General features: G+C 43.8%; 2 protein-coding genes across 14 annotated transcripts in view; one reads left to right on the plus strand and one right to left on the minus strand.

Moving 5' to 3' along the window:
• Positions 1-15177, plus strand: part of LOC310848389 (TBC1 domain family member 7) — a 39362-nt gene extending 24185 nt beyond the window's left edge. For all 3 annotated transcript variants that reach the window (XR_014566302.1, XR_014566303.1, XR_014566304.1), the window contains one exon: positions 14240-15177. The gene's annotated coding sequence lies outside the window, so the exon portion shown is untranslated. The remainder of the gene's footprint in view (positions 1-14239) is intronic.
• Positions 1-19009, minus strand: part of PHACTR1 (phosphatase and actin regulator 1) — a 253070-nt gene that overhangs the window by 6467 nt on the left and 227594 nt on the right. For all 11 annotated transcript variants that reach the window (XM_083747291.1, XM_083747290.1, XM_083747295.1 and 8 more), the window contains 4 exons: positions 17564-17772; positions 16813-16969; positions 9243-9298; positions 7545-7606 (listed from right to left, as the gene is read on the minus strand). In XM_083747291.1, the coding sequence (XP_083603417.1) occupies positions 7545-7606; positions 9243-9298; positions 16813-16969; positions 17564-17772 (484 nt within the window). The remainder of the gene's footprint in view (positions 1-7544; positions 7607-9242; positions 9299-16812; positions 16970-17563; positions 17773-19009) is intronic.

Raw genomic sequence — 19009 nt, forward strand, 5'->3', positions numbered from 1 at the left:
ACCATAGATAAGAGCAGCATTTTTGTTCCATTTGTCAGGAGCTACTCTAATCACAATTCTGGAAGAATGCTGCAACCCTAAATTTGATCTTAGGTCCTGTTGATGCTAGGCCTTATCTCTTACAACTATCTAGACTGACTTTATGTTTAATTTAATTTACATTCAATAACAGGGGTGAATTAAGGGCTTTCCTTTCATGGCCATGCCAGTGGAGATTCAATGGCAAGCTTTAGGGCTGTCTAAAATAGAATACTTTCCCCAGCCTATAGAAGAGGCGAGAAACCTGAAATGAAATAGCTGAATTCACTTTGGGGGCTTGGGGAAAGGCTTACCAAGTCCATGCTACTCATGGGAGCATGGCCACTCTACCCAGTAGGACCTTGTAATGTCAATCCAACAATGGCCTCATGCTTTATGATCTGATACTGGTGCAGCAGTTGATAACCTAATCTTAAATGTGTTTTTGGACTGGGATGTGGGGACTATGAAGAATATCACGCCACTTCTACTAAAACGCTATTAACTGGAAAAGTGGCTGGAAGCTTAAGGACGTCAACAAAATTGGTCCTGGTGATTCAGCAAAAGTGGTTGCTACAGGGGTTACACAAACCCCTATTTTTTTGTAACGCCTGCAGTATTTTCCAGAGATATAGGGTTGTATTAAGGTGAATAGAATTCCAGTCACTTCCCCTCCCTCCCCTCCCCCCGCAGCGCCCTCTTCTCCCCCTCTCTTCAAAATCTGCTCTAGAGCATTGGACCCTCTGCGGGAGATTCTGAGGCCATGCAGGGAGCTGAAGGGGGAAAGAGAGGAAAGGAAAGCTAGAGTTGTGTGAGTGGAAAGTCGTGCTGAGTTGGATAGAGCCCAAGTCTTTTTAGCTAATGCTGTCAGAATGCACATGCAGAAAATTCATTTCACTGTTGGCTACACACAAAATTCTGCATGCAACAGGCCTCTTGGATGGAAAACATTTTTCCCGTCTAAGCATTACGAAGCGCTTATGAAGCCGTGCCTCTTTCAGACATGTGCTGCCTAGAGCAGAGTAATAATTCAACTCTAATAGAGTGAAAGCCCCCAGGCAGGTTATAAATACAACCAGGGACTATAGTTTGTATTTCTCATCCTTCAGTGCATAGGTCACCAAAAATACCTTTGTTGCTGTTTTTTGAACAATGCATCTAGGCCTGCCTGGAATCTCTGTTTGCCTACCCATTCCTTTGAGCTTGAATCCTAACAGTTGAAAGCATCTCACCAGAGACCAGGGGCACGGAACCTTTTTCAGAGGACTGCATTCCCATCTGGGAAATCTTCTGAGGGACACATGTGGTGGGTGGAGCCAAAGTCAAAGGTGGGCGGAGCAATACATGTAAATGTTAGTGTTGTGAAGTAGGGCTGGTTTGCACACGCCTCTGTCTTTATTCTCCAGCCAGATTCCTGGAGTTCAAGGATATATATTCCAGCCAGGCAAAAATACAAGGGAGTGTGGTATAATGGGAGTCTCAAGGGCCAAGAAGACAGACTTGGAGGGACACACTTGGCCTCCTGCTCCTGAGGTTCCCAACTCTGCCATAAACCAAGAAAAGATGGCCGGCAACATCCCTGTGCAAGGCTGGCAGATTTTTTTTTTTTTTTTTTTTGCATCTACAAAACAGTAGCCTCTTTCTATGCGGCCTAAGTGCATGTGATCTTGTGCTTCCCCATTAAACAGTGACAGCTAAATTTGAGTTGCAGACATCACTGAACTACAAAGAGGACATTTTTATCTTTGCTGCTGCCGCCGCCACCGCCATCATCATAACTCCACAATGATTTATTTATTTTGCATGCAGTCCTAAACCAAATAAGCAACAAGTCCCCTGAAACCTGACCCTGGGAATATCAAAGATTGGATTAAAAGCTTGTGCACTCAAAAGTAAATGTGGAGTTTCACCCTCTCTGCTCATGTGATGTTTCCCCACCACAGCATAAATTAAGGATGAAGTGCCAGCGTTATCACCCAGTTCAAAGCTTTGGGCTGTTTGTCACAGATTCTGGATGCTTTTCAAATGTAGCATGCCTTTGAAAAACATCATGCTCTTATTTATATTTTTGTGATGACAAGGGATCAAAAAAGAAGAGCTTGTAAGCTAAATATAGACTTAAAACAATGATTTAGACTGAATAGTGAAGTCACTTTCTACTGTCATCAGCACATTCTGTGTTTTCAGGGAATAAGAGAAAAGTGATGCTTGAGTATAGGACAGCAGGAACTTTCACAATGATCAGACTCTCTGGAGCTGAGATGGGCAACTTTAGGGCCTGCGGGATTATATCTGACCTATTAAGGGTTTCCCCCCAGCCTGGGCACGTGACTCGTTCATGGACTGATTGCTCCAGGGAGCGATTTTTAGTGGGAGGGATATGAGCTGTGGGCATTGCTTAGTCCCTGCTCCAGAGGAAACTGAGCTAGGTGAACAAGTCTGAAGAAAGCAAGAGTCCCTTGTCATGAATAATTACAACTGTGATTTTAAAGCAATTAACTTGTCTTGTGATGGTTGGGAAAACGCTAACGGAATGAAGCCTTTGAACAGAAAGAAGGAAATGCTTAATCTGCTTTGTAAGGAAATGAGCTGGGGTTCTATCCAGTTAGCTTCCTCATCCTGTCCTTTGCCTGACTGAGGCTTTCATCGCCCATCCATATAGGAAGCTTCTGATATTTTGGGTTAATGCTTTAGAACGCGATTGGGAGTGAAGATGTCCTATATATATATTGTGGCACAGCTCAAGCTGAGCCTGACCCTGGTACCTTGCATCAGGCAAAAACTTTCCTCTACAACCAGGCCTTTGGCTAATTAAACAATCTATATGGCCTTTTAAATTGGGGTGGGGAGTAATTGCTTTTGCTTGTTACTATGTTGTACATTTTGGGGATTTTTTTATATTGTGCATTTATTTTATATATATATATATTATAAACCATCCTGTGATCCTCGAAGGCTGGTATAGAAATTTAATAAATAAAATAAACTATAAATAAATAAACAAGATAAAAAGCAAGCTTGAAAGGAACAGCTATGGTTCCTTCAGCTAAGCAGGGGCTGAAGGCTTGGAGCATGTACAAGTTACTACTAGGGGCTTAAAACCATAATATTTTCACTGCCCTGTGGCCCTCTGCATATTTGAAGTATTGATTCCACTCCAAATGTAGGGGGTGGCACAGAATTCTGCCCAAGACCAAGATATCTAGAGCAGCGGTTAGAAGGAATATGGGCAAGAACTGAATCGCAGCAGCAGCTTGTATGCAGGTATTAACAGCACAGGACACGAACAGCAAAGGCCACTTGCACTCTTGCCAAAGCTAGCGGCATTTGTCCATTTTTTCCATATTATAGCACATGCAAAAACACCAATGAAACACATTCTCTCTCAAGTAAGATCTTGGATACTTTTACACAGCGGACATTTTCTCTCTTTCACAGCGCGTCCATGTAAGGAACAGACTTGGTTGATGCACCCTTGAACTTGACTTTGATGTCGCACCAGTAAATAAGCAAAACCCACTAGGGATTTCTGATGCCTAAGCTTTATGGAACAAATAGGGAGCTGTGTGGGAGAACATTCCTTGGTGCAATTCTCACTCATTTTAACAAAGTGTGTTCAAGAGATGCTCCCAGTGTTCTGCTCCAACTATTCCACTGAAGCGAGCAGAACTGGCGTATTCAGACAATCCCTCACTTTTCATTGGCCTCACTTGGCAGTTCTAACTGTATGGCTAGAACTGAGTGTTATGCTCCCACAACACCACAGAAGTCCGGAGAAGGAAGGTGGTGATAGTACTTGGCTTTCCATGTAGCTGGACCCCATGGGCAATTGGTTGGCCAAATGGCCAGATTCACCAAACGAGATAATACAACAGTTATGATGTGATAAAGGTTGGGGACCTTTCCAGGTGTTGTTGGACCAAAACTCCCCTCTGCTCCAGCCAGCATAGCCAATGGTCAGGGATGATGGAATCGGTAGTTCGGCAACAACTTGACTGCAATGGGATCCCAACCTCCCCAAAAAAGTAGTTGTCTAAATCTCACCAGAGCTATCTATGCTACTATAAGTAGCATGCCTCATTGGTGGTCAACCTTCTGGGCAATAGTGCCAGAGTGTAAGATAGCATATACCAGGCTCCTACACACTGCACAGAATATATGCAGCCCACTCACTGTGCCTTGGGGTGCCTCTCGACTACATTCACCTTGATCTGTTGATCCAGGGAGCAGGCAACAATGCTCTGCCTTTGCTGAAGACAAATCGGTTTGCCTTCCAGGCCCACTAGGTGCAATGCAAGCTCTCACTATCTGTGTCATCAGGTGGCTACAGATACCCTCAAATATCCACACCTGTGCTGTAGCTTAAATAAATAAAAGCTGCTGTTCATTTCAAATGTTGATACTAAGCCAATTTTCAGTCCAATATCTCACAAAGCTGAATTCCCTTGGTTTCCAAAACATGGGTGGGGCTACCATGTGAAGCCACAGTCCAGGAATATAAAATAACATCCTGTGCAAAATGTCTGCGAGAAGCATGAAACGTGGTCTGACATGCTGTGAATTTCCTTGGTGTTTCAGCTATTACTATGGCAACAACTCAGGTGTTGATAATGTCCTGTCGCATTACCCCTTCCCTCTGTTGAATCAGCACACCTGTTTCTTGCAGGACTCAGTGTCCAGAGGCAGAGAATCCAATTTGTAGCAGCACAAAAACCTCCTGCCTATTTGGGTTTAAGACACGGTGGTGAAGGCCGAGTGTGTCTTAGACGGGGGCCAGGAGTGGCACAGGGAATTCTGCCCCTTGAAATTTCTTTGTTTTCAATGAGAAACACAATTTATCCAAATTAACAGCAGCTTCTGTTTTCTCACCTAATCTCCTCCTCCTCTGGCTGGTCACACCACTCTCAAGATCCCATTATTTCTAAGACACTGCTGCTGCTCTGAGACAACAGGAGGTCAACAAAGAAAATGACTGACCTGCAAATCATTTGGTAGCATTGTTTTGCTTTTTAAATGAAACAGAGGCACACAGAGAAAGAGAGTGCCTTTATGCAGCTGGGGTAATGAAGTTATGTAAATAGGAAGACAATAAGCTGCCTTATATGGACTCAAACCAATGACCCATCTAGCTCATTACTGCCCACACTGCTGGGCAGCAGCTCTCCACAATTTCAGACAGGGTTCTCCACCAGCCTACTTGGTGATGCCGGGGGCTGAATCTGGGATCTTCTGCATGCAAAAAAGATGCTCTATCACTGAACTATGGCCCTTCCCCATCCTGAAAATGTGCTCTGGATTTCAGAGGCTGCAGGTTAATGTGCACAGTCAAGCCAAAGTTAAGCACCCCCACTGTCCTAAACCGGATTCTAAGATGCTTAGGGCAGCATTCAAAGAAAGTAGTTCCATTACTGCAAAGACTTGTGGCTGTGCAGTGGAACTTCCCTTCCTCTCCTCTCAATGCATATGTGGCACAATGGTTAGAGTGCTCGACTATGACCTGGGAGACCAGGGTTTGAATCCCACACACAGCCATGAAGCTCACTGGCTGATCTTGGGACAGTCACCGTCTCTTAGCCTAACCTACCTCTCAGAATTGTTGTGAGGATGAAGTGGGGAGAATGAGAACTATGTACACCACCCTGAGATCCTTGGAAGATATAGGTGGTATATATAAATGTAATAAAGGAAATAAATGCAATTAAAAGTTGCAACTAAATCTATCAGCTTACAAGAAAGTGTGATTTGTAAAGGCCTGTTTTCATGAGTTCAGGTAAATATGTGTTGACGCTGGTGTAATTTTCATGCATTAGAAGGTTTTCTAATAGTACATAAATATTCTCTCAAAAATCTTACACTGTTCTCTAATGATTTATTCCCATCTGGTTCAAATGTGACAAATAACCAGGCTTCCATTCTTAAACATCTATTCTTCAGTTTAATGTATCACAAGTGGCGTTGGGGAGATGTCGCATTCAACAAGAACAGAATTAGGCTAATGCTGAGCGCTTTTGAAAAAAAACGACACTCTAAACCTTCACAAAGCATTTCCTGCTGCACAGCCTAGTATTTCCTTTTTGTGTGGTTTTACTCTAAAGGAATAACAATCACCTTTTCCTTCTGGAGTAGTACTCTCTGTGCCACTTGCTTTTTGCTGCCTGTCTGATCTTGAGAAGATAAATTTAGCATATGAAGATTCACGCACAAATAGATAAATGTGTCTTGGGTGATCTCTTACACAGACTGAAAAACAGGAACTGCTATATATTGGATGGAGAAGCATGGCTGCATGTGAGCTTACACAACCATGCATACAAGATAATGTGTAATGGATGCATGCAGTATGTATGACTAAACCCTGCAATTTTCTACCTTGAAAAAACTGATGATTACAGTCAGCAATAGGCTCGCTGACTAAACCAACCAGTTCACAGTTCCACTTAAAATTGTTCAACTTTAAGCTTAGGGTGGCAATCCTTATATATGAGAGTTAAAGTCCCCTTGAACTCAGTGGAACTTGCATCTGAGTAAACATCCATAGGATTGAGCGGCAAACCCTATTGATATTGATACTACTACTACTACTACTACTACTACTACACTGCCGTTCATGTGAGGATCGCAGGGCCATTTACTATATAAAAACACAAAAAATAAATAACATAGTAACAAGCAAAAACAACACACCCCTGTTTAAAAAGTGATTGATTGTTCATTCGCCAAAGGCCTGGGGGAAGAGAAATGTTTCTGACACCTTAAGGCCATATTTATCTGGTTAATTTTTAAAAAATGTTGCACTTTCCATTGTCCTATGTCTGTCTGTCTCATATCCCTCCAACCTACAGGAACACCAGCCTGCTTTCACTACAGAAAAGTGGTGCCCCAGTAATTCCCCCAGTGTATGAGTGGTGCAATGAGAAACTTTGCTTCTTCCTGGTCAGTAAGGCAGCTAGGTTTGGCAAAATGTGTCATCTGAATTCAGACTTCTGCTTAAGCTACCTTCTTGCTAACCATGAGCTGTTTGGACAGTATGCAAAGCCAGTCCTTGGTTTAGCTGTCACACCATGCTGAGCTAAAAGGATTGGGAAAAAGCAAAGGTGGTGTAAGCTCCTCTCTGGGAGACAGCACATCCACACACTTCCAATAAGCCTTACCTATTTGACTTACCATGAGGTGCAAACCAGGGTGACCTGCTAAGCACTTGACATTTTTGGAGTTCCCAGGCAGTTTGTTGAGCCCCTGACAAGTTGCTTTCAGCTTGGAGACTCACATTGCATTGAGACGTACTCTAACTACATGAATGCATTGCAATACCCGGGAATATCCCTCTGCAGCTTTCAAAATAGGTAACTTACAGATAATGTTTCAAGCGTTCTTTCTAAAGAAGCTAGTGCACTTTTTACAAACTATGCTCAGTATTTTTTTTAAAAACCCACAAAAACAGAGGCAAAAATGGCAAGGAATTAAAGCATTCAGTTAAAAGCTTTTAGGGCCCCCAAGAATGGAAGGAAGTAGCAGTAACTTCTCACCTTGCGTGTTAATCTTCTCTTTATCTCCCGTTTTTCTTCCTGCTCCTCTTGCTCATTCCGCGCTGGAAAAGATTTACAGTGTTGTAGACTGGTTGTACATGTGAAATATGAAAAATCTGGCAAGCACTGGGATGGGGTTATTGATATTTTGGTTTTTCCCTTCCGAGGGATGCCTGGGAGCAGTCAACTTCCTGCTACTTCTTTCCCAACACCTTCCTTTGTACACTTTGCAAAATATCCAAATCCTTTTTCCTCTGGCTAAGTGCCGGCATGAATTTTATTCCTTTAACTGGGCTCAGTTCATGCCAACTATTAGGCTGGGAGCCAAGGGGCTTCCTCAGCCATTACCTCTGTGCCTCAGGGTCTATCAGCTGTGGGGGAAAAGAGAGGAACGATACCACTGCCAGCCTCAGTGCAGAGCACAGTGATAAGGCAAGCAGCTCAGGGTTTAGTCTGATGTAAAATTTTTGCTTTTATGGAACAGCTTCTGGAATGAGTCCCAGAAGCATTGCACATATAAGAAGAGAGTTTGTGGCAATGAGCCATCCATGCAACTTGGTTGCATCTGATCCCATGAACTCCAGCTTTGCAAGTCTCAACGCTCAGCATCCTCTATGGCAGTGTTTCCCAACCTTGGGCCTCCAGATGTTTTTGGCCTACAACTCCCATCATCCCTAGCTAGCAAGACCAGTGGTCAGGGATGATGGGAATTGTAGTTCAAAAACAGCTGGAGGCCCAAGGTTGGGAAACACTGCTCTATGGGACCCATCATTACATTATTTCAAATATATGCAGTTACAAACATCATTGGTTGCAAACTGTTACAGCTGATGCAGCCAGTGAAAAGACGTAAATGGGCCTATTTTGCTGATTTATTTTTTAACCTACAGCAGGAAAATAGGCACCTGGAAAGACATATCTGTGTACACAGGCCTTTCCTTTCGAATGCCTTACATGTGCCTGGCAAAGTCACCAGATAAAGTGTTTGTTTAGCACATTGTTGTTGTTTTAAACAGTATTTTCCCCCAAAAAAGAAAAACTTGAAAAATTGCTTTGGGGAGGCTTTGTAATTGTCAAAAGGGAGAGCCAATTAACACTGTGCACATCCTTAATATGCAGAATGGAAGAGTGGATTTTCCCTAAGTGCAATCCTTAAACGTACTTGTATATCTGACCTAAAGGAGGTGAGTGCAGAGCATAGTAAGGAGGCCACTCAAATCATGTGTATCTCGACAAATCCTTAGTTTCCAAAAGCACAACCTACTCATTATAACCCAGTTGCTAACTACATCAAGCTTAGAACATACAGGGTGGTATCCAGTGCACTGTAGGGATGCAACCCTATGCACATTTACCTAGAAGTAAATCCTGCTTAAATCAGTGGAACTTACTTCTGAGTAAACATGCACAGGAGTGTATTGCAAAAGAACAAGAGCATAACCTGGACTTCCTTGGCTGACTACTTGTGACTCAAATATGTCCTCCCCAAGTACCAAATTGAAAAAGCTGATAGCTGTTTGAGACAAATGTTGTGAATATAGCTTCACAGGAAACCTGCTTTGAAGGAGGACAGTAATAAAAGGGCAACGAAAACCTGCTTCTCTCTAGCAGAGAGAGGGGTGGAGCTGAAGGGGCCCTTTGCCCAGAGACCTGAGTACGCCATCTCTCCACACCCCTCAGAAGCTTGCAGTTACTCACGTTTGAGAATGTTCCTCTGCTCCAATTCTTCAGCAGTTGGCCTCTGGCTCAGTCGTCTGTGGAAAAAGCTCAGGATCAGTTTCTGGACCATATCATGCCCTCAGACATTCAGTGTGGTCCCGAGTTACTCTTTGCCCCCTAATGCAGAAACTGGGAAGACGACTTTGCCCTGGCATGATGTGCCCTGGTAGTTTCCTTCCTGCTGCTGACCAAGGGGAAACCAAACCTGCCGTGTCATATCAGGACTGCCTCTACCATCTCCACCTCAGGCTAACTGGCTGAGAGAGAAGATGCAGGTGTCTCAACTTGTCATCTTCTTCCCTCCCTGCTCTTGCAAGCATGACAGGCTCCGCTCCGCGCTCTTCCTTCCCTACGCTTATGTGAGCCTCCAAACTGTGGCCTGTTTGTCCAAAGAGGCAGTGAAACAAAGGCGGCTAACAGCCCAGAAACGACGTCGAAGCACGCTTAGAACAATAATGGCTCTTCTTTGCCTCCTCAGTCCTCACTTTCCCTCTGAAAACCTTTATGCAATTTCTTAATGACAAATTAACAGTGGTCAAACGCACTTTCTCCTGCCAGCGTATATTTTGCCCACAACAAACGCAAGCATTTGGTGTAAAGGGCAGTTGCAAAGCAAGTGTATTCTAGGACGTAAGAGCAGCCAAGGAGCTGGGGGGAAGAGTGATGTAAGAAAAACATAGATGGCTGCGAACAATGTTGTTCCCAACTCGCTGCGACATTCAATAGCAGTTTTGTCTCTGGCTTCAAGTAACTCATTCTCCCTAAGGCCACAGATGATTATTAGTGCTGTGCTGAAAGCTGTCCTCTACGTTTTCAAATGCTTTCTTCCCCTGAGAAAGAGGCTTCCATTTTTCTGCCTCATTCTCAGGGCACCTTAGAATTTATCAGCAGGTGGGGGGGTTTCAGCTTGCCTTACTGTTGCGAGGTGTGTTACTTTCCAGTAAACATTGCTCTAGCACCCTGCAGCCTCCCCAGCTGCCCTCGCTTCCCAATTTGAAAAATCCCCTTCGGAGAAGTTACCCCCTGGGCTTCAACTGCAGCGATGGCACCAGGGAAGGCTACAGAGTGCAGACCACCGGTGAGTAATTCATAGAATGGAAAAGGGATACTTAACAAGCAGCCCTTACCACCTTAAAAGTGAAGTAAGCATGATGAAAATCTTGCAACCTACCCATGAGAACTTCACAGAAATCTTATCTTCCCTTTGATAATTTTCAATTATCTTTTCTCGCTAACTGATGGAGTATACTTAGGGAGGTGGGAGACACAGGAGAATTTTTTGGCACAGCACTAATGATTACTCAAATATAGTTTATCTGTAGTTTAGCTATATAATTTATCTGCAAATCTTGATCTCCAAGGTTCAAACCTGCAGGAAGTTCTCCTATGCTAAGTCCTAACCATATGAATGGAACTACCAGAGAAAGATACCTGCTCTGCTCCCATTCATCTCAATGGGGCGTGTGCAAGAGAATGTCCCAGCAGATTGTTCCTAGTAGATTAATTTGGCCATATTGCCTTTGCATTTGCTGGCTCCATAGCCTCTTTCTTTTGTATTTTAAAGGCTGAAGAGAGACATATAAGGGAAATAGCAGTTCAAGTGGGACCCTCACCTGTAGTTCAAACGAGGGGATGCCTCAAGCATTTGATCAAGGGTGCTCACAAATGCTGACCAAAAGCCTTTGATCAGATGCTTGAGAGCAGGATTGAGATGAACACAGACTTGTGTGCAGGGCTGCCTTCTGCCCAGTCCTATAAGGGGCCACCTGCACCTTCCACAGCCTGAAGGTGAAGAAACGTACTTTCAGGCTGGCAGAAGGAAAGGCATCCTAACAACACCCCTGATAGGAAAGATGCTGCGTGGACCAGTTGCATTTTCCCCACTGGGGACACTGGGAACTGTTGCATCCCCAGTGGGAAAGTGGTACCACGCACATCAACCCCAGCAATGGAGAAGGCCTGGTCACTTGATGGGAGCGGCATGCCCCACATCACTGTCCGACTGGAGATGCTAGTCACCTGATCGGCAGTTGCAGTGACCTCCTCTGAACTTTGACAGGCATCAATCACCTGGCACAATTATGAGATTGAGTGACTGACAGGCGACCATAAAAGTTGGCTTGTGGGGTGAGAAATTAAGGATCTGGCCCACGGGCCTGATCCAGCTCTGACTTAAGAAGTCTCAGCTGCTTCCCCAGTGGGAAAGACACTCTGCCAGGTCTCAGAGCCTTTGCAACTGTGGTGGGCACTGCTGTCGCCTGCAAGTAGATTTTTCATCAGGGTGATGGCATGAGAACCCTATCTTCTTAAGTGATCCCCTCATGGCTGTTACTAAGTACAAATAAACCTGCTACATAACTCAGGCCCAATGTAAGAGAAGATGAGAGATATACTTCATATAATTTTGGAACCGATGAAAATGCGATAAACTGGCAAAGTGCTTTAAAAAAAGGTCAGGATCATGCCATGTGTGTTTAGAATGAACTTATATTCAAGGGCACACTTTAAAAGGGGACAGCTCTGTTTAAGTAGCGCTAATCATGATTATTATCCTTACAGTGCACAGCCAGTGTCACAAAGAGGATGTTTGAGAGAGTTCACCTTAGGACTGTAAAGCAATTAGATGTGTGGCTTTATCTAGCTGTGCCTCGGAATAAAAATATAAAGCTGCAGAGTTCAGCATTGCAATGGGTAGCTTTGTTGTGCCCGTTGCAACACGTAGCAAGCATGTTATGTAATGGCTTTCCAGAAGCCTCATTAGAACAGCTTGTTTAAAGGAGGAACACAGGCTGTGGAAACAAGCATTTTCACGGAAATGTTAAAGGCGCTTTGAACCTCGCAGAAAAGGAAAGTAGGTAAAAGCTGCCAACCGTCAACTGCAAAAGTATGTTAACACTGTCCATTTCCAATTGTCCCCAACCCTTTAGCTTTTAGCATAGCAGAAGCAAAAAACACAGCATTTCAGAGTATCCGCCCCACCAAATAACTACAACAAAGATGCCAATCTTACTTTTGGTGAACCTTCTGCAGCCATCCTAACTCGTATGTCAAGCTGCTTATAAAGGGATACCTGATCTATATTAAACCATCTTGAAGCTACATGACTGTGACTTTATTCACTCACTACAGCACTGTGGTGTAGTGGTTAGTGTGTTGGACTAAGACCTGGGAGACCAGGGTTCAAATCCCCACTCAGCCATGTAGCTCACTGGGTGACCCTGGGCCAGTCACTGCCTCTCAGCCTAACCTCCCTCTCAGGGTGGTTGTTGGGATTAAATGAGGAGAGGGAGAACCGTGTATGCTCCTTGGAGAAACAGGTGGGATATTAATGCAATGAAGAAATAATAGAAAAGTAAGATTTTTGCCCAGGATAAACAAGAAACCATTTGGAGGGGGTTGGGGAGACGTTAACTAAAAGCATGCACTGTGTGATGTCAAGAAATTTGACAAGAACATCTATAAAATTTGAATCTAGTCCTGAACACTCAGTGAACTGACAGTTTTATAACTCTAGCAAGTTTATGACTGTCAGAGCACAATGATTTCAGACTTCTCAGTGCACTGCAAAGAGATAAAGAATAAAGTCATCACTTTCCTTAAAGGAAAAAAAGGGAGTGAGGAGAAGAATTCCAGAGCAACAATAACCCAAGCAATCAGTCAGTATTTTATGGGAGAATTGCTGCTCAGAGTTTCCAAAACCTCTTTCATATCGTTACTGCCACACACTCTCAATATCATTGTATTGTTCTCTTTCATCTGCCAAAAGCAACAAGAAAAGCTTCTTCTTTTATTTCTGTCGGTAGGGATCAGCTTTCAAGCTTCTTTTCCCCCACTGCCAACCTTTTTGTGTCCCAATCATTGGGGATGGCTGTCCTATAAGCTGCTGTGCTCAGGACTGTTTTGAGTTGGTTCTGGGATCTGGCCCTATGCCAAGGGCTGGGCAAGCAGCAGCCATCTATACAGCTGTGTGTGTGTATATCTCTCTGTGTTTATACACACACACACACACACTTTTTTTTCAAGAAAAAGTGCCGGTACTCACCAGCAAGCAGGGGGAGGAGCCAGTATGTGGGGAGGGGTGTGGCCTGATGCCAAGGCTGGGTGGTGAGGGCAGGTTACCTGTTTGATGCTCCCTCGCTCACCCATCCACCTACTGGGGCACCCTACCTGAAGATGCTGGGAAGGGGACCATCTCCTTGCAAGGCAGATGCCCTACCTAACTCCCTATTTTGGCTATACATACATACACACATATTCAAAGGGTATCAGAGTGAATAGAAAGTGATTTCACCAGGTGGAATTGTGCTTGAGGCTTCTATTATTTTCAGCCTCTTTTACAGAGCTGCTTTCGAAGGCAGGATTTGGATGTGAGATTCCATAAAAGAAAGCAGAAGAGATGGGGCACTTTCTACAGTAGGACCTAGACCATCCCCTAGAGAGAGCGACCTGGCACATCTATATTATTTTGTTTTCGCCCCGTCTTTCCATATTTTGCGCTCAATAAGAGGCAGCTCCACAGCCCACACCCTGCACCCCAGAGGAGTCCCAGATGCTCTCCTGAACTCTCTTCTTCTCAAAATCAGTTACCTGTCAGGAATAGCCAGCCAAAGTACTTCATACTGATTTTGTAAAGCCCTAAGAGAACATTCTGGGCTGAAAAAGTGAGGTATAACTACGTGTAGCAAACCAACAAAAAACTCCAGAAAGCTCCCTGTTAAGCAGAGATTGGATGGCCATCTTGTCCTGGAGGCTTTAAGCTGAGATTCCTGCATTGCAGGGGGTGGACTGGTCCCATCCAACTTGACAATTCTATGGGCAACAGAGGTCATTCTTGCAGTAGTTCTCAGTGCACACATTGAGTAGTACTCTCAGCGTTCATTCAAGAAAATCAATTTCCTCCAATGCCGCAGACCTCATTGCTGCAAACTTTTAGTAAACATAACTGTTCTCATTTGGCTGTTTATGTTTCCCTCCAGGGCAATTTGAAGAACCTTTTGTGTAATGAAGAACGCTGAGTAATTCACAGCACAGTTGGGGAAGGCGCAGGAGCACAGCGAGACTGCAGTGATGACGATGAGTCAGAGCGGCAATGACCAACTTCTCCATGTGGCAAGAGGAACCTTTAGAGTTCCACTGCAAAGTCTGGAGGATGCGGGGGGCGGGGGAAGAGGTCCAACTAGGCCTGACATTAAATGCATCCTTGCATTTAAAGTGAAGCCGTTGTTGCTGTTGTTATTGTTATTGTTGTTGTTTAATTCAAATCACATCAGCTAGAGGGGCCTGGTAATATTCAGGATCACAGCAGGTATAGAGGAGGAATGCAACCCTTTCCTCCCCTGCTTTAGAAAAATCATTCCTCTAAAGCTAGTATTTTTCACATGAGGAGGAAATCCCATCAGTGCCAGTAAGGGATTTCTCTGCCCACCAAATGCCAGCTCCAGAGAAGGGATTTTCCTCTTGGGACAGGACATCCAAGAAAGCAGAAGGAAGTTCAAGAAAGGGTGGGGGAATGGGTGTGAAGAAGCAGAGTGAAGGCTGACTGAAAATATCTCACCACGTGATTTGACTGCCTGGCTCTTACAAAGTTGTATTCAAATTCTGCCTTGATCCAGACATTACAAAACGGATGTGAAAGAGCAACAGGTTTGGGATGAGGGCTGGCACACCCATTGAATAATTTCCCAAGGATGCTGACCAAGAAGCCAACACGAGACTGTATGATTCCAGACCCCTCTCTGTCTCTCCTAGAGACACACACCAGGGCAGGTTGACAATGTCTCTCTCCCCGCCCACCTTTTGCTGCCACAAATCCCCCCTTTCCTATCTCTTGTGCTCACTTTCCTCCCAGCGCCATTATCAGTAGGGTTGTTTTTCAAAATAAAATAAATAAATAAAACAAAATAAAACAAAACAAGTAATTTCCTCCTAGTATTGTTTCAGATTCATGTTTCAGTCATTTTAATAATTATGGCCTTGCAATGTAGCAGAGAGAGTAATTCCAGTGTATCCTCCATTGAGCGTATATTTAAATGTGGGGAATATTGTGTTTTCCTGATTATAATGCTAGTGCTTCTGTTCTCTCTCTCTCTCTCTCTCTCTCTCTCTCTCTCTCTTAATATATGTTCTTTTTACACTGCAGTACCTGTTGGGTTATGGAACAACTGTGGCTTTTTGACTGATATACTGGCATGTCATACAGGCAAGGCGGCAACCAATTTGCGCAGGGATTCTGTTCCTGGGCCCCACACACATCGATGGAGCATGCCCTGCCCTGTTATGTCCCACCTGCCCCGGTTCTGCCTTCTTCCGGGTCAAAAAGGACCCATGTGTCAGTGATTGTGCCTCCTTTGGACACACCTAAAATGGCCGCCACCTGTACTAAAATCCAATCACACACCAGTGGGTGTGGTGTGGTACAACAATGAGCATCACTGAACAATGTCCCTATTCTCCTACCCCTTTCCACACATGCCTGCTTCTGTTCCCTCATGATTTCTTCATGAAAACGGCAGGGAAGAGCTGCACCCCAAATGTTATCACTTTATTCCTGAGATTTTCTGGGTTTAGTGGATCGTGAATGGAAATTTAAATGGAATCAAATAACAAGGAAATGAGCACTAGACGCGCACTATATTTCATTAGCTTTCCAGAAACTGCTTTTACATCATGTGAAAAGTCAAATATAATGCCGAAATTAAAAGTTAGGGAAGCATTGTGAAAATGGAGTAAGCTGCCATGCGAATGCAGCCTGAGCTTTTTTTTTGTTATGGCAATTTCTCTGTCTTCATGGAGCTCACCTCTGTTCTGTCAAAAGCCTCTACTAGTGCTTACTCCTGAGTTGAAACAGCCAAAAGAATTTGTATAAGACATTTTAATCAGCTTTCTTGTGAGGATGGAGAAATCTAGTTCAGTCTCAGCAGTGATAATTATTTCCTAATGAGTCTGGTACTAAAAATGTGTGGAGTTTTTCCTCCTTCTATGTTTTATGTTCTTTCTGCAAATAATGTAGGTAATTTAATCAGCTGGCTGTTCCAAGACTCTGGGGGCTTCCTTTAGAATGGTAAAAGTCTGTTAGAAAAGTTGTTAAAATTGTCAGCTGGAATTGTACTTTGCATCTCAACTTTTCCCAAAGGACCAGAAGGGTTTTACTCCCTTAATTTAACTTGAGATCTATGTCATTATGTGCCAATTCCTTAGTGATCAGGAAAGAATGATGAAGTTTTGGAAATATTATTATAGTATAAAGAAATTGACCAAGTGTTCTAACTGTTGATACTGAAAACTGGCTGGGCCAGAAAATTAAGGGATTATTCTGAAGTGCGATATTTGGCTGTGTGGGTTCCACACACATCTCCTTGAGCTCCTCAGAGGAAATGTGGGGAACAAGTGCCCCAAAAGCTCTTTTACTGAAAGCTCTAGGATTGAAAGTGCTTATCTTTGGCTGGACACTGCGCTGCCCTCTTGTTACTTCAAGAATAAAAAGCTGGATAGCTCAAGCTGCCTTATGCATTTGGTGCGGGCCAAAGGGAGGAAACTGCATGGTTCTTACCTTGTCAGCTTTGTCCCGATTTGCTGCCTCAGCTCAAGCCTCTCCTCGTCGGTCTGCATGGGTAGGATGTTCTTTTCCTCCAGTTCTCGTTTGGATGGCCTGTTGCTAAGTTTGATGGCTAAAGAGTCCTTCCTGCAGACTTTCATGGCGAGGGAACCTTGGGCAGAAAGAAGCAGCTTTTGAGAATGGAACTTTTAGACTCTTCATCTATAGCACTAGGATCACAGCAACACAGACTTTGTTTTTTATAAAACCTTTCCTACATAGGAAGATGGGTGCTATTCTGATCTTCAAACTAGAAACCTCTTTAAAAAGCCTTTCCGCTGGTTCAGAGTGCTACTTACTAAGGAAATGCAAATTATTATTTTGTGCATCAGCTCTAGACAGGCAGCGCGGATGCAGAAGTGGCTCTGGCCTTAGCCCAGAAAACAGTGTCTCTTTTTCACCCAAGACCTATTGCTGCCATCATCGTGATACAAGAGGGCAGCAAGCCCCTGACCAGCTCTCCATTGCATCAAAGCAACAGCAGTTTAGATGAAGGTCTGTGGGGCAAGGAAACAAGCCTTGTACTCATCTTCCTGCTCCACAGTCCTTAACACAATGCACACCACCCTACGCATGGGAATATGTGCCCTTGAACCTAAGGACTTTAAGAAGGCAGTCACCTTGCTGCCCTTGAGTTTCTTCATGCCTATTGCCAAGGCTATCAAATCCATCTACAACACTGTGTTGTTATCAGAGCAGCTCTTACTTGTAAATATTGAGCTGTCCTCATCTTCCTCTTCGTCGTCATCCTCTTCTTCTCTTGCATAGAGGCATGAAGAATCTTCATAGTCAGATTCATGAGGCACATTTTCTTTATTGTCATCGCATTCGATCACAACCGTTGGCACTTGTCTCATGTCTGAAAGGCCTCCTGGTCCACATTTGGTGACACTGTCTCCCCCATGCAGACCAGAGCTTGGGGAAATCAGGGGGAGGGAGAGAAAGAAGGACATTGGAATGACTTGCTTCCCAAGCATCAAAAGGTTATGCTAGCACCTTTCGAATGGATGTAATTTATTTATTTTTTACAGCAAGGGGACAGGTTTGGAAGTGTAATCACTGGATGCAGAACGTTTTCATGTCCTGGGATGAGCCCTGGCAATCCAGATCCACAAGTTTGCAATGTGATTCAGTTCATGCTGGGTAAAAGAGTGTCAGTTGGATAATGCCCACTGTGATAGTGCTTTAAATACTGTGCACATACTTGTCCTCATAATGCACAAATATAAAAACGTTTCTCCCTCTCCTATTCTCCACAGAACTCATGGTATAGTTTCTATGCATCAAAAAATCCAACTGAACAGGCAGTAAAAAATACACAGCCTAGCACTAAGTACACACCAGTTAAACAAAAAAGGGCAGAAAAGAAAGTGACCATTAGCAAATGTAAAAAATAAAATAAGAAACCAGAAGTACTAAAAACATATGACACTGTAAACTCCCTAAAGCAAAGCATTTCTTTCTAACAGAGTTCTGGGTCAATTTGCACAAATAATTCCAAAGTGTGAGAGCTACCACCAAGGAGGCTCTGTTATGCTCTCCACAAGTATTACCTCTGTAATGGAAGAAACCCTAAGCTGGGCCTGGTCTGCAGATCTCAAGAGATAAGTGGGCCTATAAATGCTTGCAAGTGGAAAGAGGCATTCACCAAAATTCACAACTCATGGGGGATTTCCACATAAAGCTCTTTTCATTCCACAAGAAGTTCCCTACCGTAAAGGGTGCTATGGCCAATGAATAGCAGTCCTCTAGTTTATCATAACATGCCCCAATTTAAGCAACTTTGTACTGGCTGGCAGTTCAAAAATTTTATGTGAACTAGTAGAAAAAAGCCATTGTGGGCTGGCAACCCATTCAGAACAGCAACCTGCACTTGCAGGGGGAGGCACATAGAGTTGTTGTGAGGGATGGGTGGGCCAAAATCAGAACGCAAGTGCATAATGTAATTCAACAAGTAGCAACGAGTAGGTCTAACACTAACCAAGTGTGTCAGTTAGCAGTGAAAGATATATGAAGATGCTGAATTTGCACTGCCCCTATTAAATTGCTACAGGGAAGTTTGCCTGTGGATTGTGCCTTTGGGGAAATAAAGCACTCTCTCCATTCACTGTATTGTTATACTGGTTATATTACACTTCAAAGAGATAATTTT

This window comes from Podarcis gaigeae (genome assembly GCF_964106915.1).
Source record: "Podarcis gaigeae genome assembly, chromosome: 7".
In the NCBI taxonomy this organism is placed as follows: Eukaryota; Metazoa; Chordata; class Lepidosauria; order Squamata; family Lacertidae; genus Podarcis; species Podarcis gaigeae.